Source organism: Curcuma longa, chromosome 16 (genome assembly GCF_044706935.1).
Source record: "Curcuma longa cultivar G26 ecotype Majalengka, Jawa Barat chromosome 16, ITB_CL_G26_1.1, whole genome shotgun sequence".
NCBI classification, from domain to species: Eukaryota; Viridiplantae; Streptophyta; class Magnoliopsida; order Zingiberales; family Zingiberaceae; genus Curcuma; species Curcuma longa.
The window spans coordinates 8,289,838-8,312,609 of NC_133876.1; the positions used below are offsets into that span (position 1 = coordinate 8,289,838).

Sequence of the window (22,772 nt, forward strand, 5' to 3'; positions counted from 1 at the left end):
CTTGGATTAATGTTCCTCATCATGTATAAGAAAGATGTTTTCATTATTAGTTAATTGGAATATTTATTCATTATTTTTCTAAAAAGATTGAATTAAAGAATAATGGAAGGGAAATTTTCCAAAATAAGCCCTTGGTAATTGGGAATTACCAGAACACGCTCCTGTAGTTGCAGAGTCATGTTTCGTCCAGTCGAAGAAGAAGCCTCCACAGATGACGCGTCCAACTCCGATGGATTCCCGCCAATAGCACGCTCGCGCCTTCTTTCCCGCCTCTTATTCCCGCTACCCGTCCGCTTTCGCTCATCCTCAAAAACCCTCGACCCTCGTTATCCCCGTGAAACCTTCGATCTTCACCTCCGATGGCGCCTTCCCGCCGCCTCGTCGCCGGCCGCTCTCCCCTAGTCCGGAAGCAGAGCCAGATCACCGCCTTCTTCTCTCCCGGTCAGGCCTCCGAGCAAAGCCCTAACCCCATCCCAATCCCCGACGCCACGCCATCCCAACCAAAGGAGAAGAAGCCCCGTCTCGTGATCCCCTCTTCTCCCGCTCCCGGCGCTACCACTCCTCCTTCTGCCGTCGAGAGCGGCCTCCCGGGAGACGTGGTCGGTAGGCGGATCAAGGTCTTCTGGCCCCTCGACAAAGCCTGGCACGAAGGGCGGGTCTCTTCCTTCGACGCTTCGAAAGGGAAGCACCTCGTCCTGTACGAGGACGGCGAGGAAGAGGCGCTTGATCTCGGCAGTAAGAAGTTCGAGTGGCTGGAGGAGGAGCCGCCAAGGAGGCTGCGCCGGCTGAGGCGGTTGTCGGACACCGTCGAAAATGTGGAAGATGGAATTGGCGAGGAGGATGGTACTGGCGACGAGGAGCGCAGTAAGGCGGAATTGGAGGATGAGGAAGACGAGATCGTGACGAACTCGAGTAGCCGGTCCAGGAAATCTACAGCTTCAAAGAAGAGAACAAGATGCATGCTGAAAGTTTAGATTCTACTAAAAAGTTGAATTTTGGTGGAAATTGAAGGAAATCATGAACAAATCATCCACATGCGCGCAGATTACAGTGATGAATCGGACTCCAGGGATTAAGAAGTTCTACTCCAGGGATACAAGTCACAGGACTATCAACAGCATGCAAACTTCTCGAGCAGTGGAACGAGGTAAGATGATAGTTTTCTTCTTTCTTCCTTACTTGGCAAGAGTATCATAGATGTTGTAAGACATTCATCTCCAAAACATTGATAACGAGATGAGACGATAGTTATAAATTCATATGTATTTCATACTCATAACCTCCGTAGCTAATTTAATACAACACTAGTACATGCATACTAAATAACAGAGTATCATACACATAATACATGTCATGTAATTCAATCCAATCCTTCACCATCGAGGTGGGGGAGGCGGTGGCCCGAATGGGCCTGAAGGACGAAATGATGGCGGTGGAGATAATGGTGGAAAGAGCTCCGGAGGTGGATGTGGACCGTATGGCGGAGATGGTGGCGGCGGTGCAAAAGCTGGAGGAGGAGGCGGAGGAGGACCTGGTGGTGGTGGTCCTGACCACTGAGGAGGCGGCGGCCGAGGTGGGAATCCTCCAGGAGGAGGAGGAGGAGGAGGAGGAGGATGGTGGTGGCGGTGGTGATGGTGCTCCATCTAATTTTTGGTGTTATTTCTTACCAAAATATGCAGAGTAACACAGAATAAATAGAGATCTTTTCCAACCTAATAGTCAATGTATAAAGATTGGTTGGTGTAGTTCATGTGACATGTTTGGTTGTTAGCCAATTTGGACTTTGCTAAGCCTTCTTTAGGATTACTTAATGCTCAATTCATTTTAAGAACTTTCTTGACCATGAAACACTACACATATTAAGATTGATACTTCACAACTAAGTAATTAATCTAGCAATTACATTTGATAAGAGAATTTTGAAACTATTACAATTTTAGGTTTATAATTCATTCTTAGCAATTACATTATAACTTCAAACTCATGTTTAGTGTAGTAGGATTGCTTTATTTTGGAGGATTCTTCCCATTCTTACTTTTGTATGTAGAAGAACTTTGAGTAGAAAGTTGCTTTGGGACCTTTCTCTACTTGTTGTAAAAGACTGAATTCCTATTTACACCTCAATGATCCGAAGCATCGAGCAGTCAAGAACTAAGCTGCATCAACTTGGACTTGCCACACACCATGCAACTCTTTCGACAGTTTCCGAGTGTGACACCGTTTCCGATCATGTAATTGGGATTCTTTTGGCACTGCCCTGTCGATGCCCAATATGAACAATTCTCATTGTAGTCGGAGCACTCCTCGGTCGAGCTTGGTTCCTGAAGATTGTCATAGGAGCTGACATGAATCCATTTTGGTGCTGACCATTTTTCACCTTCAATGACAGGGCAGCTACCATGGAGACTGGCTGGATCTGTTGTGCCATTGATGTGAAGACTAAAGAAGAGCACTGCATCACCCTTTTTAGGTTTCACTGCAAGCAAAGAAAGACACAGACGATAAAGCTAAGCTACATCAACTAAACTCTATGATTAGCAATTCCAAGAAGCATGAATTCATCAATTGTACCTGCAAGGCCATTTTTTGCACACTCAGACCAACTGTCATCTTTAAACTGAGATGAGGCACCCTGAAATAGTCACAAATAAAGGTTATCCCCCATTCGATCCCAACCAAAATACTTGCAGGCAGTGCTTTTACTACTTACTACCTCTGCTATTGGAAAGACAGTCTCCCCTCCTTTTTCAACATCTGAAAGATACATTAGCACTGTTGCATACCTATGTCCCCCACGAACTTGGTTCTTTCGATCGAGAAAATAGTCATAATGTGGTTCATACTTTTGACCTTCTTCGTAGCGTAATACTTGTAGGGCCTCTGCATTTTCTGCTTATAGATGCAATACTAAGATGATGAAACAAGAAAACTACTAGAATTGCACCATGCAATGCATAACTAGGGCAAGGAAATACCTTCTGGTAGGAAGGTCCATTTGGCAATCCTTTGATCAATTCTTCCAATTACCTCATCCTTGGACCAAAGAGAAAGAATCATTAGCTTCTTAATGATCCGTAATTACTAAACTTCATTCATAGTTCCAAACATAACAAAAATGAAAAGGATATATATTATACAACCCAACCATGGAACCAAAAATTTAGTTAGAAGATGTCAGTGTGAACCGGATGATGGCATACAAATTTAGAAGATTCAATTCGTAGATCAATGAAAATAGTGTTAAACAATATTAAAATTTGTTGTTATTGTTTGAATTATTCTGTAACTCTTGCATCATGTGTGCATCATCTGTTTGGACTTGAAGATTACTTGTGGTTGTTTGTTTGACGCACTTCTGAGTAGTGAGATAACTTAGAGCTTTAGGCATCATTTAGTAAAGCAAGAATGGACAAAGTACCTGGTGCTTTTGAAGGAACGTTCCGGAGCTTGTACGCACGTTGCTCTTGCGACTATCCCCAGACTTACTGTCGGCCACCATTGATCTCTTCATCTCGCTCCTCGCCTGCATCAAATTAGTCGAAACCAAGGAAATCTACAGATTCAGAACCATGAAAACATACAGAGATAAGAAAGGGATAGCTTCTTAGTTACCAGCTTAATGATATGGTCACATTCCTCGCCAGAAAGGAACCCCTTGTAAAGGAAGATCCTGCAGCAAAATTCAAATACATTCTTAATGCATTCTGCCAGAGTTCAAGAATAAGCAGTATGAGTATTACTATTCCTGGACGAATATTAACGTTTCCTCTAAAAAAAGTGGAATTTGATTCCCAATTCAAGCCTTGTATATTAATGTCTAAGTCGACAGCATAAGTTAAGTATATGGCTTCGATAAGACCTTCCTTCCTTTGAAAGAGTAAGGTTTTTGACGCATTGAAACCAAGAAAATCGAAGTTCAATGTTAACTTTTTTCTTGAGCATTTTGTCCCAAAATTTGCATTGTCAATGAGTTGGGAGGAAAAACTTGTTGTCTCACCCAGAAATGTCTATGAGTAGGGAGGAAGGCAAGAAGATAAATGGAACTATGACACCGTAATGTACGGAGCTAAAAATGGAACTTTTTGGAGAGAGAGAGAGAAAGAGAGGGAGAGAGAGAGAGAGCAACGCTAACGCGCACCTGGGACGCCAAGAGATCTGCGTGACGCGGCTGGGATCGTCTAAGCTGTGCTCAGGTACGGCGACGGGAACGAGACCCTGGAAGGAGACGAGGAAGAGGACGAAAGCAGAGAAGAAAAAGGCGATGGAAGAGGCGTAGCGTCTCATGGCGGCTGCGGAGGCGGAGCGGCAGATCGGCGCGTGAATGCTTCATTGTCGTCGCGATGCCGATGGTGAAGCTATAAGGCCAAGCAAAACAACAGCAAGAGCGCGGAGAGTCGGATCCGGCGGCGCCCACTGAGTGATCTAAGGCAGCCTTGCGATTCCCGCGGCAGGAGAAGCGGCAGACTACTAATTATTTAAAAATATTTTTAAATAAAAAAGGAATGTTACTTTTATAATTCTAATAAAAAAGATTTTTTTTATAAAAAAGTGCTGTATAATTTTTTTTATATCGAACTATTTAGGTTTTTGAAATATAAGGGTTTTCAAAGCTTTTGTCAAAACAAAGCAGCCTGCTGGTTCCATTTACACATCTGGAATCACAATAAAATTAAGATTTAGACCAAAAAAAATCAAAAACCATAAGCAAAAACCATGAATTTGCACTGGACTTTCATCCACAGTTCGATTGATGATGAAACCAGACCTCACTTCTCGATATTCAACAATCAAGCTCAATTCAACACCACCAGAAAAGCACAAACACAGCCGCCGCCGCCACCACCGCCAGTCTCCCCGTCAGCCCTTCCATTCGCCTTGCAGACGAAGAACGCCCTGAACCCCCTGCATCAGTCGTGTTCTCCAGCGGGCAAGTGTAGTTGCATCGGCTTGGGGGAACGATTCTGTACACGCCGCCGCTGCTTAACAGAAAGACATCCTTTCTGTTGTCTTCCCCGAACGAGAACACGTATCCCAGTTCCGGGAGGGCGCTCCCCGCCACCCTGTCACAAGGAATCGGAGAATTCTCGCTGCAACCGAAATCCATCCTTGTGCTCGTGTAGTTTCCACTGTTTCCGGGCACCTCAGCGGCTGCCCAAATCGCTACGCCGTACAGGTCCGCATACAGGTATCTGAAAAATGCCATTTGAAGGATAAGAAAGCTTAATTCTTAAGACTTTATCGATCGTCGCACTGTCATCGTCTAAAAAATGGCTATACCTTCCATGCAAGCAGGGGTCCGCCGTCGACCTGTAGACATAACCGCCGGTGATGGCCGCGGAGCCTGTGGAGTTGTTGACATCGGCGTGGGTGTAACCCATGACAGGGAAGATCGGACTTATGGAGCTGAGTGAAGTGTTTCCGCCGGGCGTCCTTGGCGGACTGTAAAGATAAGGCCCCTCGTAGACACGCCATCCGTAGTTGCCGCCCTTCGTGATCAAATCTACTTCTTCATATGTATCCTGTAAATTTTGCCTTCGTCAAGACACGAGATTTATAAAAGCATGAGCAAACCAAAGTGAACTGAAACTTTACATCTCCAGTGTCTGCACAGTAGAAATATGAAGATCTTTCTGAATCGAAATTGCATCGCCAAGGGTTGGCGAGGCCTAATGCCCATATCTCGGGTTGTAATTCGCTGTCGATCGTGTAAGGATTATCATCTGGAATGGAATAGTTTCCCCATAGACTTTGATTGGTTGCTTGACTGTCACCTGCAAGGGGACAATTACAGAGTTCTGTGAGGATGATGAGCCAAGATAGTTGCAAGAGGAGATGAATCATAAGTTTGTCAAGAGTGTTACTGTGGAAGTTGTTTATGTCGAGACGCATAATTTTTCCGAGCAATGCTTTCTTGTTTTGAGCAAAGTTGAAGGGGTCGCCCTTGCTGCCACCATCCCCCATCATGAAATAGAGGTATCCATCTGCTGGTCCAAACAGAATTTGGCCTCCATGATGATTTGTGTATGGAAGACCCATAGTGAAGATCCTCCTCACTTCTAATGGATTGGCACTCGTCGCCTACAACCAAGAAACACAGTTTCTACGGCATTTGCTAGGTGAACTAGTGATTAAACGAAGAAGACGCATACCGTGGAAGGTGTCGTTGAGGAACTATTTACAGTGTACTCAGCCACAACAGCTTGATACTGGCATGGCTGGGCACCACGTTCAGTGCCAAGGTTTGAAGGATCACATCCTGCATCAGAATTGCAGGAACACCTTCCCGAACAACTCAACGACTGAAGCCTATCGCAGTTGTAGGAGACGAAAAACCGGCCATTTGTTGCGAAGTTTGGATGAAATGCGATGCTCATCATGCCAAGTTCAGTGTCATAGTGAACTTGATCAGTTAAATCAAGGAAGGGGTTGGTCTCGTCGATCTCCAGTGTTCCTCCTGATCCTTGATCAGGGATCGTCGCCAGCCATATCTTGCCAGCCTGATTCGCGAAGAACGCGCGGTTCGAGCCATCGGGGTGCGGCACCATGTCGAGGTAAGATCCATTGGCAATTCTCTCGAGGCACAGGCCTTTGGGAGAGGGAGAGGGTGAAGAAGCTAAGCTAGTGTCGAATGAGGCTGAGTTGCCATTGAAGCACAGGGAGTTGTCACTCGGAGAGCCTCCGAAAGCCTTGCAGAAGTCGGTTTCGGATTGCCAGATATCGATGAGCCGGGAAGAGGACACTGGCAATCCTGCAAATGGAGAATTCAGCATCGAGACGTTGTTGCAGGAATCCCAGACCTGTTTGCAGAAGTTTGGGTTGGAATTTGCTGCCAATGAAGCGGCTGATGAGCTGGTAGAGTTGCAGAGAGTGGGAACTGTTCCAGGGCTTGGTCCAGTACTGTCAAACAACTCGGCAGAAAATGGATCGCATCTCTGAAACAAACATAAAAGTAGTTGGGCTCGGAGAAACAAGAAGCAGAAGAAGAATGGCAGTTTTTGGGGGCGAAAGTTTACCGCGCAGACGATGGACTTCATGACGCCGGCGCAGGCTGAGTCGGAGATGTTCATGGACTGGAACTGCAGCCGGAGGAGGCGGTCGTCGGTGGCGTTGCAGCAGCTGCTGCCACTGTATCCGCAGAAAGCCAGAGTAGTATTCAGAGTCAAAGGTGCCACTGAAAGCAACAAAAGCCCCGAAGATTGGCTGGATATTAAGCAACAAAATCCCAAAATTTTATCACAAAAAAGAGATGGTTGAAAACCTACTTGAATTGGTGCAGAGTTGGAGGGAAAGACACTGAGGGAGGAGGAGGAGGAAGAAGAAGAAGGGAAAAGTAACCATGATTGCTTGCTTCATCTGTCTCAGCTCAAAGAAGGAGAAGCAGATCCATGGAAGTCCCTCGGTTTTCATGGTTGACTTTTGGGGAGGATTCCGACGCAGAGACAATGAATTTAGAAGGAAGAAAGACAAAAGCTGCACATGCATGCATTTCGTCGGCATGGATTAAAAGGGAGGAAGCTTCCCATTTGCGTTGAAATTTGGACAGCATCTGTTGCAGTAGTTGGTAGTTAGGGATGGGTGTGGACGGGATTGAGCTAGCTTGTGCAGTATCTGAAAAGTCAACTCTCAAGAACAAAGGGTGGTTGGAAAGTCAAACCTGAGGGAGGATGTTTGTTGTTGGAAATGGATTTCGCCTACGAACGTGGAAGCGCCTACGAAGGTGCCCTTGTTTTCATTATCATTAGGAAAAAATATTCCATTTTAAAAAAATCAAAAAGGATATTACATCTTATTTTTATCTTGAAATAAATTTATTTGTTATGTGAGTTAAAATTGCTCTAATTTAAAATTATTATATTGAACAGTGGTATATTAAAATATTCTTTTATGATTATTATAATCGATCAAAATTGTTTAAATTTGATCAAAATTATTTCAATACTTTTGTAGTAGATATGACAATAGTAGTTGCATATGGAGCAATTTGATAAAAATTAACTACTATATTATAACAATTATGATCATAATTGTTATAATTTGGACACATAGTTGTCACAAAATAGATTAATCTAATCAAAATTAACTATTCGATTAAAGTTAACTATTACATATTATAATATGTAAATATATTCAAAGTTGATACGTAGTTAGGGACAATAAAATATTTTATCATGAAAAATATGATAAAATATTATTTTATTAAAAATTAAAGATGCTCTTTTTATTTTTCCAAATTAACCATAAATAAGATAGAGTAATTAACATATATATATATATATATAGAGGAGTGTTCTCCTGCGCACCGTTCGCTGCGCACCGTTTCCGCGACGCTGAACTGGCATCGCGCGGAGTCTGCCGACGTGGCTGGGAGCGGAGTCTGCCATCCGACGTGGCTGGAAGCGGAAAACAAAAACCCTAGATCTATCTCCGAGCCGCTGCGTTCGCCCCCTCGCCTCTACCCCGCCTCTCGCTCGCGCCGCTGCGTTCGGCCCGTCGCCTCTACCCCGTCTCTCTCGCTCGCGCCGCCGTTCGCCGTCGTGCTCTCACGCTCTGCTCGTCGTCGTGCTTCTGCGCGTCCGACGGTGACGCTCTGCTCGCCCATCGCGTCGCTCGCCGTCGTGCCTCCTTCGCGACGCCTCTGCAAGACTACGTCTGCGCCGCCGGCGCACTGCTCACCTCTTGTAAATCGTTTGGTTTTCAAGATTGGCATCCGGCAAGACCAGCATCCACGCGTCTTCCTCGCTCGAGCTCCATTCTTTCATTTTCCCTAACTAAAGCCCTCTTCTCGTGACATCCTTCGCAGGATTGGATTCATAGTGCCAGTTAGGGCTAAAAAGCGCCTCATTTCTTTGGTAACAGATAGATAGTTCACTCTGCCCTTTTCTATTATAGAAAAAAATCGATATTTGCAGCTACTAATCTTGCTTGCAGATTCTGTAAGAAATTTATAGAGGAAATTCAATGGAAGAAGGGTTTAATGGAACATCACCATATTGGATTCATAGTGGTTTATCTGTTAACTGGATCACCAAGAAGGGTTTAATGGATATTGTTTACTTTGATGAACATAAGGCTAAGTTGTTTCATGTCCAGATATATTTCATTTTTTATTTACTTTCTAACTATAGTTTGACTTGTTATTCCTTTGCTTTTGTACATAAGGCTAAGATGTTCTTGAAACTATTAGTTTGCTTTTGATGAACATAAGGCTAAGATGTTCTTGAAACTATTAGTTTGCAGCTGAAACTTAGTAGAACCAATTTATCTGTAAATCGATTTTCAATTGTGATGTTGGTTTATTTTCTAGTTCATCAAGAAATTGATGATTATGCTTCTACTTTACCAACCCTAGTAAAACATGGACAATTCAATGGCTCATTATAATTTTACTTGTAAGAAAATCCTACTTATGCTTCTACATTTTAGTTGGATAGATCTGAGCAGAACTGTAGATTTAGATGTGAATAAGTTTTCTGATCCAAATGCATCACAAGCTTAGCTCTGATTAGCAGATTTATAAAACACCACAGATGCATTTGAGAGAGGAGGCAGAAAGAGCTTATCAAATGCATTTGAATAAAAAAGCTACATTGAGTGGAAACTTCAAGTTCAAGGCCAACTTCAAGTTCAAGGCCAACTTCAAGAGCTTATCAAATTGCTAAGATGAAAGAAGCATTAGAAGAAATTAAGCAACAATTAGATTCTCTAGAAGTAAGTAGTGATAATTAGATATGTTATTCTAAGTTGTTATCAAAGTGTATTTCAGTTGTTGTAAGTGTGGTATCAATGTAACTTGTTATATTTAAGTTATTATAAATGGTGTATTGAAGTTGAAATCAGATTTGAGTTATTCTATTTGATAAATTTTGTTAGTTTTTCTCAATGTCCTTAAAGGATTTAAAGGATCAGTCGAGTCAAAACAATGTTGTTTGCTTCCCAAAATGAATCAGTCAACTGTTTTAAACAACCAGTCGAGTCAATGCATAATCAGTTGACTGTTTTTAAAGATCAGTCAAGTCACCACAATTAATTGAATCAGTCGACTGTTTATTAATATCAGTCGAGTCTGAAAATGTTTTTTTGTGCATGCATCTATCCAAATACAAGTTATGGATGAGAGTAATAAGCAGCCAAACATTCAAAAACATTCAGAACAATATGAACTTAATACACAATACAGATATAACAATAATTTGATATAACTTCCAGAACAAAATACACACATGAGAACTATCACAATACACATTTCTGAACTATCAGATACAATATGAACTGAACCATTTGAGTCAAAACTTTCAGATACAATATGAACTGCAATATCTTAATTCATATACAATGATCTTTAAAAAGTAGTGCATGCATCTGTTTCGCAAGACATGAACTGAATAATACACGTTGCCAAAAGTTTACACAATAACATGACATAAGGTATCAAGCACATTTTCAGAAAATGGGAAATCCTCTGAGCAGATATCTTCTCTAAGCACATTTTCAGTAACATCCTTTAAGCACGCCTCTTCTTGCTTTCTGGCCTGACAAATCAATAATCACACATGATAAATTAGTCAGAGATCTGCTTCTGAAAGTATAGCAACAAAAGGCAATAAGACGACAACCATCTTAAAACTGAATGAACATTGACCAAGAAAGATTATATATATTCATAATCATTCAAATCCTTTCAACATTGAATTTTAAAGCATGTTGTTAGAACATGCAACAATAAAGATAAATGTTAATTTTATTTTCTCAATCAATCTACCACTATAATTTTAAAAAGAATGAAATTTTTGCAATGAAATTGAGACATGAAATGGTAAACCATTTTTCAATACACACAAGTAATAGATAAAAGAGACCAAGTTGCTACATATTCCATCTTCAATGAAAACCTCAACAGAGAAAATCCATGTTCTTATTTTGGTATTGATTTCTTGTAGTGACTAAAGCGTTTGACATATTGCATTGATTTCTCAAATACCCTGAATCATAATAAGAATGCCAGTGAAGCTAAAGACAAGAAAGTGAATGTGAAAGTGTTGTCACAAGGCAAAAGAGACAACAACAAAATGATGAAAGTGAAGCAGCACTCACTGGGAGATCTGGTTTGTAGGATCAGCAGACATCTGCTGGAGTTGATCATATTTGTGATCGAGAATTCGAGCAACTTCACAATTCATCAGACATTTAGCCTTCAGAAACTCTGGAATTTTAAAGAAATCAACAATGACAGAAATAGTATAAATCGTGGCAATTGATATAACGTTAACCAAGACTTCAGATCCATGTCATTTTTCAAAATTCTACAGAATATCCTCATAATGTGAGAGGTTAGTACAAATCGTGGCAATTGATATAACGTTAAGATAAAACATTTGCATAGTATTAAACAAAATGGCAAAAAAGGGATTAAAAGTGAATCTATGAATGGAAACAAAAAAGCAAACCCATGAAAATTTTATCTAGGATTGCTGATTTAGTTCAGTTCAGTTTAACCTGAATTTGCATAGTATTAAACATTTTATATAATGTTAACACTATAAAAATTTTATGTTTTTAGTTAAAAGTTCAAATGCATAATCTTCTCTTATGTTTGTAATTAGAGCTTGATATACATAGTCATTAGAACATTCAAAATCGTTTCATATTTAATTACAAGGGGAAAAACTATTTAATGTTTTAAGTTACATGCATGCAACTTAGCAAAATTTAACTAATTATTTCATCATTTCCTATTATTAATGATGAGAAATGCTCCAAACTTGTATCGAAATTCATTGCATTTTGATATTTCAGGTCAAAATAATTTTGGAAAATAAAAACTGAAACTTAATCCAATAAAAATAGATTCATTAAACCACACTAAACAATCAATAAGTAGAAAAACCAAAGCAAAGTTAACTAGGTTCAGTTTGCTTTTTCGAGTTCAACCAAACAATACCCACCTTAACAAGGAGAATAAGAAAGGACGGGAAAAACCAATTCAAAACCTAAGCAGTACTTGATCCATTTAGCCGAAGTCATATATCCATGAAAGAACAAATCAAATGAGCTTGTCACAAGAAAACATTGTTACGAATTACAGGGTTACAAGAAAACTAAATTACACGGTTACAGGAATATTACCGGAACAGAGACTTTGTAAAAAAAAAAAAAAAAGGCCAAACAATTATAAAACAAAAGAGGAAAGGTAAGACATTCAATAGTAATTCCAAAAGTTCGAAAATTACTCACCATCACCGATCTTTAATTCAGCAGCGTTCTCTTCCTCCTCCCCCGACATGACGAGGACGACGGAGACGTAGATGGAGACGATGGAGGCGCACGCGAGAGAGAGAACAAGCGAAAGGTAGAGAGTCGGCGGAGGAGGCGAAAGGGACGCCGGCAAGAGATGGCCGACGATTTGGATCTGCAGAAATCCTTCCGCAGCTCAGCACCTCGAAAACCTAAAGAAGGAAGGAGGCCGTATTCATATTTATTTATTACTAAGCATATAATTCATCGATAATTGCCCAAAACCCCTCCTTATGTTCAAGACGACGAGAAGAACAGAGCCCTCTGAGCGCAGCAGCAACTACGACGAGGAGACCAGAGGCCTCTGAGCACAGCAGCGACGACGGCGAGTAGAGCGCGGACGGCCGGACTCGTTCAAGACGGCGAGGAGAGCGCGGACGCGATGGCGGAGAGAGCGAGCAAAGCGGCGAGAGAGAGACGAGATGAGAGCAGGGAGCGGGACTTTGAGGTTAGAGCGGGACGAGCTCGGCGCGAAGAAATTTCGGACTCGGCGCGAAGAAATTTCGGACGATTCCTTTTAGGGTTCTCGCTTCGCCACGCTGGCAGCCACGCCGCGCGGAACCACGCGGATGCCAGCTCAGAATCGCGCAAGCTTCGCGCAGAGGAGGCGCGCGGCAGATCAGTTTTTCGTATAGGGAAGGAGAAGGTCCATGGAGAAGGGGGAAAACTGGAACTTGACAAATCTGCTGAGGCGAAGCACACCGACGAAGAAAAATCTGACCTCTCTACCCAAAATCCTCAGAATATTCTTCAAGTCAACAATGCTACTCTTCAGCCATTTCAAGAGAGGCTCTTCTTTTGTTGTTCAGTTGTCTGAACCCTTGCCCTAGCTTATCTTTCATGTACTCTTTGATTGCAATATGATGAGTTAGGATTTTTATGCACTTTATCGATTCAATTTTGGGTTCTTTCATGAAAATAAATTGTTTAATGATTTAATTTGATTATATTTGTGATATATTGCATAATTTGAGGCTTGATTATAATTTTCATGATTTAATGGCGAATTTTGCATTAATTGAGTTTAATTGGTTGTAGGGCTCAAATTGAACCAAGATCGAGCTCAACCATGATCTAATCGAGCCAAGATTGACCCAATTGATCGATCCAACTTCATGAATCAAGACTCAAGTGCAATTAGGATGGAACCCATGCGAACCGGAGCCAATTTGAAGCTAAATTGAGTGAATTTGGCTGAAACAGGCTAACTCGAACTCAAGTCAGGCTAACCAAACCCGCTGCTACAGTACCCTAGCTTTAAAGAGAAAGCTACAGTGCTGAAAATCGCGGTTACTGTAGCACGGGTACTGTAGCACCGCCGTCTTCTTCGTTTTTGCTTCGTTTTTCTTCGTTTTTTTTTAGGGAAGCTCGGATTTCTTCATTCTACATTGATCTCCAGATTCTAGAGGCTTATTACAAGCTGTGTTCGGCGTCAATCAAGATCGGAATTGGCTGTTGAGGGTCTCGGCAAAGCTCGGTTCCGCCGCTTGGGATTTCAGCTGGTTCTTCGAATACAACCAATCGGAGCCATTAAGATCGTGAGGAGGGGTTCTCCAAGGGGTCTTGATGATTTCAGAGCATCACATTGCAAGTAATTTCAAAGATTTTCAGCTGGATTTTCAGAACTTTAAATCTCTGTTCTTGGCTCTGTTTGAAGCAGCGAGGAGGAGGGTTTCTGAGCTGGTTCTTCTGAGTTGATTTGGAGCAAGCCAAGCTTGGTTCGTGAGAAGCTAATTGGGATTTCTGATCCTTGATCAGGCCTTGTGTGACGGCAAGGAGGAGATTGAGATGGAAGGGAGAATCCGAGTTTCTGATTCATGAGGTTTCTATTTCTGTTTTAGTTTCTGATACTATACTGTCTTTAGTTTCAAGTTTTGCCAAATTTGATTTTGAAACATTTTGATTGTTCAACATAGTTGTTAACGAATCTTTGAATTCAATTAGCTTGTTTAAATCATCAGTTAGTGTAGTTAAATTCCATCATTTGCTTTACTTCTTGATAACTAGACGATACTGTGCTGTTTCAGGAATTCGAGTCCTGTTCCCTATAAGTCTTGATGTCAGATCATGCTGTGATGTTTTGAGTCCATACATTAGCTTATTAGATCTTATCTTTGTTTCTAAGTTTCTTGCATAAACAGTTAATTCTGAATAGAAATTAAGATTTTGTGAGGTGACTTATTTGTTTATCAAATTCATAATAGCACCTGGTGATCCTTCCTAGCACAGTAACTATCCAGGATTTGGAAAAGTATGATCCAACGGCACTAGATTTCTGCTGCAAGCTCGCTAATCGATACTCGAAGTCATAGCAGAGTATAATTGAACCACTTGTTTCTGGTGAAGTCAAATAAGGATAAAGCTGAACCATTAGCTTCAGATGCCTAGGATGGATTGATACTTCCGCATCAATGAACTCATCTTCGGACACTTTGATTCCAGAGAACTGATTATCTTCATCTAGATCCTTGGACTTCTTTTGTCTAGACATGTATGCCCGAATTGAATGTGAACCCTATGAGAACAAATCATTTCATAAGCCAAATGAAGCAAATAAATGTTTTGTTGGTATACACTAGTCTCATATTTCCACAAATTTCACTACCAAGGATAATCAATGACAAATGACTAATTATAGATGCATAAAACCAGAATGTATTATGAGATAGTAATATTGAACCTTGGTAGACGATATAGATGATAGAAACTCTTCGTCTTCAGAATATATCATGGCGATTTGTTGTCTTCAACAAGTAGTCCACTGTATCTTCCTCAAAGTCCAACCAGCAACCCTAAACCCTAAACCCTAAACCCTAAACCCTAAACCCTAATGATGTCAGTGAGGAGAAGACCTTCATTAAGCCACCAGTCGACGCAAGATCTCGACCCTCAGTAGTAGACTGAATACGCTTTCCTCCCTCGCGCGACGCAGAGAGGATCACCGGAGGGCCGAGCCGCCTGCGACCGCGAAGGAGATGCGACGCGGAGCGCGGAGGCGGAGTTGGCAAAGGAGCGTCGACGCCGGCTGAGATGGAGTGAGGATGGCGTCGTCGCTCGAGACGGCTGCTAGGGTTTGAGCGACGGACGACTTGCAGGAGGGGCGACGGTGACGGGGATACAAACTCCGCAGGACACAAAGGAAGCGGAGCAGAATCGGGAAGGCTTTCGAGCGTAGGAGGCCGATTTTGGGATCTCAGAATCGCCGTGGAGAGCAGACGAGGGAGAGGGAAGCGTGGCGATTTTGAGGTTTGGCCGCGCGATTTGGGAGAGGCGGGATTTTGTAGGGTTTCCTTCGTTTCGCCGGCCACCGTGGACAATGCGTGGACGATGCACAGTGAAACTTCTCGCCACGTCAGATGTCGCGGACGGCTCGCGCAAAACAGTTGCGCAGTATATCATATCATATTATTAATTTTTGTAAATTAATTGTTTAATTATTTTCTAAAGTATATATTTTAATTCTTAAGAGTCTAATAAGTTTTTAATTTATATCTCCTTTTTATAAAATAAAACTGCATAAACTCATCTAATTATTTTTTAAAGGTTTAGAATACATCGAATTAGTTATTGTAACGGTGATAAATATATAATTCATTCAAATCGGACGGTGGGGGTTCGTCCTGGACGCACCGCCTTCATCATCATCGATATCATCATCATCATCATCCGCATCAGAAGGCATCATCATCATCGCTTCCCAATCACGCGCTTCCCGTGTCTCGCATCCATCAAGCCCCAAATCAGCGGTGGTGATCGCCGCCACTCCCTCACCATCGCCCGCTAACCGATTAGGGTTTCCGTCCGCCGTCGTTCGCCGCCGGCCGCCGTCTCTCCCTCCGCTCTCACCCCACGATGTCGTCGGGCGCGAACCCCGACAACCTCGTGATGTACGGGCACGACGCCGACCCCGGCCCCGGCCAAGGAGCCATGGAGGACGCCGCTGGTGCGGAGAAGATGGAAGCGGCTCTTGCCGCGTCGTCCGATCAGGATCATCTCACGGATGCGATGGATGCTGCCGCGCCGCTCATGAGCGTGGCCTCAAACCAGCTCACGCTCTTGTTTCAGGGAGAGATTTACGTCTTCGATTCAGTCTCGCCCGAGAAGGTCTGTTCCTTATCTCCCATTTCTGTTCTTCCATGGTGTCTGTGTTCTAAAGCTGGTTCGAACGATAACTTTATGTTGATGCTAGAGAACAACGCCTAACGCCATAGTTTGTGCTGGTACGCTGCACCTTTTTACAGTGAATAGTAGGAACGCCGAACTCCTTTGTTGCCTTCTTCTCATGACAGTGCTTTAAGTTTGCATATTAAATTGTCTCTGATAGAAATGTTGCAGGTACAAGCCGTGCTGTTATTACTTGGGGGAAGTGAAGAACCTACTGGCATGGCTGGTGTGCAATTACCCACTCAGCAGGATGATAAGGTCTTCCTATATTGATCCTCTCAGTATTCTTGGTGCTAAGAGTTTTCTTTATCCACTGATATTAACTAATGCTTCAACAGGCTTATGACTATATACTTCGTCGAACAGATATTCCTGCAAAAAGGATTGCTTCATTGATAAGGTTCCGTGAGAAGCGGAAAGAAAGGAATTTTGATAAGAAGATCCGGTATACTGTACGCAAAGAGGTTGCTCTCAGGTATTTGTTTTGTTTGTGATTTTAAGCCAGATCTCTTTGGTATAAAATGTAATCAATTGCAAATCGTGTACCATACCATTGTTTTGGTCCCTTTTGGCTTCTTTATAGTGGACTTTTGTATGCTGATGTTAGAGGATCTACCCCCTACAAATGACGGATTAAAATTTCAGTCAAATCAGAAATTAATATGTTTGAATATGCCTTAAGTGGAGTTACATTTTGACTTAGGATTGATTAATTGGATCAGCAGAACCTTTCTTTTCTTCATTTTAACTTTGTTTTTCTTTTCCAGTTATGAGAATCTGTTCTAGACAGATTGGAGTCTTGTTGTCAAGGATGAACTGATGGAGCACTGATGTTCTAGGAATGTTCAACTTTGGGAAGAAGTAAAATATTAGGAGAATGGCATCACACGTTAAATGAAATTTATGTTTTGCATTTTTCACACATCATATGACAAAACGGAATTACATTGTTGCCATTCACCACTTCCACAGAAGCCAGAAGGAAAAGTCCAGGTCAATGACATGTAAATATATCTTGTTATGAAAAGGGGCACTTGCCTATTATAGAATGGCAATGGGTTGTCTTCAGTACCTATTTTAAGACCACCTAAAATTCAAGAGCATCTCCACCTTACTTTTTCTCAGTATTATGTTATATTCTTCTTTACCACATGAACAACCAATTCAACCACAGATGTGTCAATTAGATCGGGCTCTGATCAGCAATGAAGAATGAGTAATGCCACAGTTGCATCCTTAATAATTGAGTCTTAATTCTATTTGATTTTTTATTTGAAAACATTGTTGTGTCATAATTGTAATTGGTTTTAATTGAAAGAGTTCTTACAGAGAGTTTATCCACCATCTATCAAGTATCAAGAATGTGTATATTTGCCCCTAGGGTGTAGCACAGACGGTGGGCGCATGGTATTGCTGGCTTAATGGTCAGAGGTTGATTCCAGGAGGTGATGACCTGGGGTCGATCCCGCCATATGCGCCTAACGCTTGTGTACCTGAATGAACCTCCCTCCATATCCGTGGGGCCGACTTTAGGGGGGCCATTGAGGTAGCGGATTTATCTTTTTTTTAGGAATGTGTATATTTTATTAGACCATTTTTCTAGGAGTTTAAAAAGAAACATAAACCCTATATATGAAATATTTCCACATCAATAATGAAGCAAGTTTAATCCCCAACAGATAATTCTCCCTTGTCTTCTTCCAAATCTCTCAATGGATCTAAGAATTTTGCATCTCTCATCTACCAACATCCAAGATATCTTGGCCATAGTATTCAATCCTGTGTTTCTGGCCTACACGTGGTTTAATGGAGCGATCATGGAAATGTGTTTGGCCACTCCATGATTTCAATTTTTGTTGTTGACGATTGAACATATTGGCATGAGTGATTTGGAAAGATATGTTTCTTTTCCGACATATATAGTGCTTTGATGGAGTGGTTTGTCAAGTATTCAGTACTACTTAAAGTGTGATAAGTGCAATAATTGAAGTTATTCTACACGCAAAATGACCTGGCAGGATGCAGCGAAGAAAAGGTCAGTTTGCAGGCAAGGCTAATCCAACGGATGGAGCGTCAGCCTCGTCATTTGGTGACCCAGACCAAAGCTCAATTCATGAAGATCCTCCTAGAGAATCCAAGTAAGTTGCAGATGAATCTTTCTTTCTTGTCATAGTGAGTTTAAAATTTCATTCTTCTAAGTACCTCAAAAAAGTAGATAAATTTGCATTTATATCATCTTGATTTCCTGGGCTGTTCAGATGTCAAAACTGTGGGATTAGTGAAAAGATGACTCCAGCCATGCGTCGTGGGCCAGCTGGACCAAGGTCGCTTTGCAATGCTTGTGGATTAATGTGGGCAAACAAGGTCTCATTAAACAGTAATTTTCTCTATTTGTCAAAAAAAAAAAAGTCTTCTTCAAAACATACTATAGGGAGAAAATGTGAACCACACAATTCCTTTTCTAAAATGCGTGACTTTCCATTGATTCACTTAGTGAAGAATGCATGAGTTGCTACACTTCAATACTTATTCCTTTTTAAGACATCTTGATAAGATTCCCTTATATCTGCATATTTTGAACCTTTTAGTAACAGGATCATCTGAAATTATCCACTCGACTCATCAGGTCTTCATCTTGATTCTTGTATCTTGGTCACATGTGGCTCACAAATATTATTTTTTTAAAATGGCAACTGTTATCTTACTACACAATATTGTTCATTGTGATCTAATTAATAAAATTGATTAAATCATGCTAACTTTTATCTATATGATTAGTATTACCATTAATGTCATGTTTGTTGCTAAACTGTAGTTCTGGCAGTTCTTTTTTTGGATTTTCTGCTGTTACAAACTTGCCTCATTTTCTGAAGTGTTTGTTTTGGTGTGACTTGTGCAATATTGACTAAAACATGATAACCATTTATATGAATACTTTTCATGGATGATGTGTATACTGATAGGATCATCATGTTGCCAAAAATAGCTCTGTTAGTGTTTGTACCAAGGTTTGAAATACGTGCTGAGGTTTCAGTCTTAGATCGGAATGATACAATTTTGATACCGTATCGTGCCGTGCTATGCCGATATGATTTCAATATTATTTAAATATAAAAATATATTAATTAAAAATAAAAAATAATCTAAATATTTAAAAAATACAAAAATAAAAAATAAATAAAAAATAAATATATGCGTATATATATATATATATATATATATATATTAAATTAATAGATAGTTTTATTAGGATTTAATTAAGTCTATTTAAATTTTCTCAACTATAGCTAGGAGTTGATTGAAATTATTAATATAAGTTATTTAATTAAAAGCTAAGTTTCTTCTTCGGTTCCACTTCTTCTTTCTGTTCTGTATCTTGTTCCACGCTGCCAATGATCGTGAGGCCGGCGCAAGGCCTCCACGGTGGCCAAGAGGCCTGCGCAAGGTCTCCGCAGGAGGCCGCAAGGCCCACGTGTGGCCTTCACTGCGGCCGTGAGGCTCGTGCGACGCCTCCATGGCTGCAGTACCTCAGGTGTGCCGGTGTCGATTTCGGTCGGTGGGTGGAACGAAATATTTCACCTGTACCGGACGAGACGGCATGATATTTTAAACCATGGTTTGTACCGCTCATTTTCCCTCATGTTTTGCAAGGGGTCATTAATCTGCTGTGTGTAGTTCTAACACTTTAATTCACCATATGATTGTATTTTGTTTCTCTCTCTCTCTCTTTGTTTGACGAAAAGGACTGGCCTATTGCATAATGTGAATATACCATAGACATGGTGACCTCATAGCATTCCTTTTGCTTGAAGGTAGAAGCTGGCTCCATGTAGGCTCTTTTTAGATGAAAATGCCTGACAATTACATGGAGCATTGTTTTTTTCCCTTCAAGGTGAATTAGGTTCCACTATCCCTTTATTAATGAAAAATGCTGTCAAATGTATCATTTTTGTGTCACTGCGATAGCGTCACTGCACCACCATGTTTAGCAGGGTGTTTGGTGCTTTTGTAAGCAACCCAACATATGCTATACTGATGCAATTCAGAATGACAAGTATGCAAGCATTTATGTTAGGTGTGAGCATCACTATGCAAGGATTGAATGTGGTCATGGTTTTAGAAAGAGGCTGCTTAAGCAGATTTGGAGTGAGACTGCGTAGCAACTTGCATATGGCACATGTTGCTCGGTTTTGCAGTTGGAATGAAATCCTATTTGGTTCATTTGAATTAGTTTAGACTAAACCAAATTGATTCAAAACCCCTAGCTCCCTATCTGGTAGATTGTAACTTAGTGTTACCTTAAACAAATGTTTTGCAAGTGATAAATATTTTAGATACTAATTATATATATTTGTCATATATTTTTCTTTTATTGATTAATATTAATTGTTTTATTTCATACTTTTTTACATTATATGATCGAATAATTTTTTTTCCTATATGAAAGTATGAATCCGATGCTGATTATATTTCATTGTAGATATTAGTCATTTTTATCAATGTAAATATTCTTTTAATTTTTGAAATATTGATCACATCATGTATGCTTATGATTGACCAGAAACTGTCTGGATCGTTTTTTAAACCTTGAATGTGGTTAAAGCCTATTTTTCTATTCTAATTTTAGTTTACTGTTTGTAAGGTAGCAAATGGATCCAACAAAATAACCATAGACAATTTGGTGAAACACCAATAGATTATAATATGAATTTTAAATACCATCAGTAGATTTTATAGCTATTATCATCTTAATATAATATCCAAATAAAAAATCTATATGAGAAACCGGGTCTGTGAATGCTTGTCTCAAGCCCAAATGAAAAATCCATATGAAAAAAGGTAGACGGTTGTGTTAAGTTAGACAACCAACGGTAAGCAAATGTCTAAACACCTATGAGCATCAAATCTTAAAGCCTATTTGTAATAGTACTTTCTAATTCTTATTAATTAATCTTTAGAATATTTAAGGACATTAATGCAAAATTATTAAAGCTTTGTTTACGTATCAATCTGATCCGAAGGAGTTGGGACTTCTGACTTGAATATAACTTTTAATATTACATTCTGTCATAGTTGATTAGTATTCTGATATTGTTTATTTTACTATGTATCTGAGGCATATCAATGTTATATTTGAATATTGATGTGAAATTTAAGCTTTGTTGTCTCCCAAAATACCTATTACAATGATCAGATGCTTTTGTGTTAAATCCCTCGATCCCCACTTATTGAAAGTGATGTGCTGGTTTTTTTCTTGGATGCATATTATAATTTATTAATACCTAAAGATTTTTCTTTCTAATTCTCGAGGATATAACATACGAGTCCTTGTTCAGATGCTAACCTTACTTGATCTTATTTTCTTCAGGGAACTCTGAGAAGTCCAAGAGCCAAAATAGGTACTCCAAGCACTGCCAATCCTACTGAGCTTGTAAGACCTTATTTGAATTGGGTAGCTAAAAGATGAAGGTGGCTAATACTACATTGTAAAATATTGCTTTGTCCTTTTATTTTCTTTATTGTTTTCCAGGGTCAAACAATTGACTCAGAATTGGTTATTATCAACAATCAACATGCCGATGCATCTAATACTCATAGTTCTGCAATCTCCAATACTGAGATGTGAGTATAAAGTGTGTCAAAACAACTATAACCAAATGCTAATCACTAGTTACTTTTGCATGTCGTGTTTCTTTTTTCTGGTGGATGAGTATCAAATTTGATTATCTGTTCCTACCAAATTATTATGCAGAATAGGAGATGGTGTAGAGGTAGATGCACAGCAGGCAGACATGGTAGAAGAGCTAAAGGCTGAATTATGAAGATATAAATGTGAGCTTTTAGTAATGTTATGAGCTTATAAATCAATGATATAGGAAGCTGGTCATATACGCAGATGAACTAGTTTGGATGAACATCCTGCTCCTTTCAGACCTCTTCTAAAGATTCGAGAGTTAACATCAGCTGAGCCTTTAATCTTAACAGTTGTAGTTCCACTAAACTTAATTGAAAATTCTCTTGTATCCTCTTTTTGAGTAATATAATCATCATGTTTAATGTTGTTAATTGAATAATTGTCAGATTTTAATGACTCTTGGTTTATAGGTTGTATCAATCTCAGAATTGAAAATGTTTCATTCATTGTTTGATCAACAACTCAGAAGGTTTAGTTCTGGCTTTACTTTTCACTCATTATTTTTCTCCTCAAGGTAAGAGACAATAGAGCATAACGTCAAAGGGATTACTAAGCATATTCCATAACCAAGCTAATGTTCATTAATTTATTAGCATGACTAATAGCTTGTTTTATAATAGAA

At 40.3% G+C, this 22,772-nt stretch overlaps 3 protein-coding genes and 1 pseudogene across 5 annotated transcripts; 2 read left to right on the top strand and 2 right to left on the bottom strand.

Moving 5' to 3' along the window:
• Positions 1–332: 332 nt before the first annotated feature.
• Positions 333–1,197, top strand: LOC141847000 (DNA mismatch repair protein MSH6-like; annotated as a pseudogene).
• A 947-nt stretch (positions 1,198–2,144) lies between these two features.
• On the bottom strand, positions 2,145–4,284 carry LOC141848094 (putative prolyl 4-hydroxylase 6). Its single transcript, XM_074736216.1, has 7 exons — positions 4,139–4,284; positions 3,613–3,670; positions 3,419–3,523; positions 2,976–3,033; positions 2,714–2,889; positions 2,572–2,632; positions 2,145–2,476 (listed from the first exon to the last, which is right to left on the bottom strand). Exons 1-7 carry the CDS (start codon positions 4,282–4,284, stop codon positions 2,145–2,147), a joined length of 936 nt encoding a protein of 311 aa, XP_074592317.1.
• Positions 4,285–4,634: 350 nt separating this feature from the next.
• Positions 4,635–7,413, bottom strand: LOC141848088 (HIPL1 protein-like). Its single transcript, XM_074736203.1, has 7 exons — positions 7,263–7,413; positions 7,014–7,171; positions 6,150–6,932; positions 5,862–6,078; positions 5,593–5,771; positions 5,278–5,519; positions 4,635–5,189 (listed from the first exon to the last, which is right to left on the bottom strand). Exons 1-7 carry the CDS (start codon positions 7,405–7,407, stop codon positions 4,799–4,801), a joined length of 2,115 nt encoding a protein of 704 aa, XP_074592304.1. The 5' UTR covers positions 7,408–7,413; the 3' UTR covers positions 4,635–4,798.
• An 8,587-nt stretch (positions 7,414–16,000) lies between these two features.
• LOC141848093 (GATA transcription factor 18-like) lies at positions 16,001–22,514 on the top strand. Of its 3 annotated transcripts, XM_074736215.1 has the most exons (9): positions 16,001–16,395; positions 16,627–16,713; positions 16,794–16,930; positions 18,474–18,593; positions 18,714–18,819; positions 21,824–21,886; positions 21,986–22,077; positions 22,208–22,287; positions 22,352–22,514. In XM_074736215.1, the coding sequence occupies exons 1-8, from the start codon at positions 16,144–16,146 to the stop codon at positions 22,275–22,277; spliced, it is 927 nt and encodes a 308-aa protein (XP_074592316.1). In that variant the 5' UTR covers positions 16,001–16,143; the 3' UTR covers positions 22,278–22,287; positions 22,352–22,514. The 3 variants fall into 3 exon arrangements, 2 of the variants coding, with proteins under 2 accessions (XP_074592316.1, XP_074592315.1); XR_012603461.1 differs by lacking the exon at positions 22,352–22,514 and having other exon boundaries at positions 18,714–18,832; positions 22,208–22,264; XM_074736214.1 differs by having other exon boundaries at positions 22,208–22,514.
• The last annotated feature ends 258 nt before the right edge of the window (positions 22,515–22,772 follow it).

Bases quoted from the DNA above. Each gene is read 5' to 3' on its own strand.
- LOC141848088 (XM_074736203.1), bottom strand. From the start codon at position 7,407: ATGAAAACCGAGGGACTTCCATGGATCTGCTTCTCCTTCTTTGAGCTG. The intron at 5,772-5,861 runs GTAACACTCTTG...GTCCCCTTGCAG, and splicing joins CGACATAAACAACTTCCACA to GTGACAGTCAAGCAACCAAT. The intron at 5,520-5,592 runs GTAAAGTTTCAG...CAAAATTTACAG, and splicing joins ACTGTGCAGACACTGGAGAT to GATACATATGAAGAAGTAGA.
- LOC141848094 (XM_074736216.1), bottom strand. From the start codon at position 4,284: ATGAGACGCTACGCCTCTTCCATCGCCTTTTTCTTCTCTGCTTTCGTC. The intron at 3,034-3,418 runs GTACTTTGTCCA...CTTTGGTCCAAG, and splicing joins CGTTCCTTCAAAAGCACCAG to GATGAGGTAATTGGAAGAAT. The intron at 2,633-2,713 runs GTAGTAAGTAGT...TGACTATTTCAG, and splicing joins CTGTCTTTCCAATAGCAGAG to GGTGCCTCATCTCAGTTTAA.
- LOC141848093 (XM_074736214.1), top strand. From the start codon at position 16,144: ATGTCGTCGGGCGCGAACCCCGACAACCTCGTGATGTACGGGCACGAC. The intron at 16,396-16,626 runs GTCTGTTCCTTA...GAAATGTTGCAG, and splicing joins ATTCAGTCTCGCCCGAGAAG to GTACAAGCCGTGCTGTTATT. The intron at 18,594-18,713 runs GTAAGTTGCAGA...TGGGCTGTTCAG, and splicing joins GATCCTCCTAGAGAATCCAA to ATGTCAAAACTGTGGGATTA.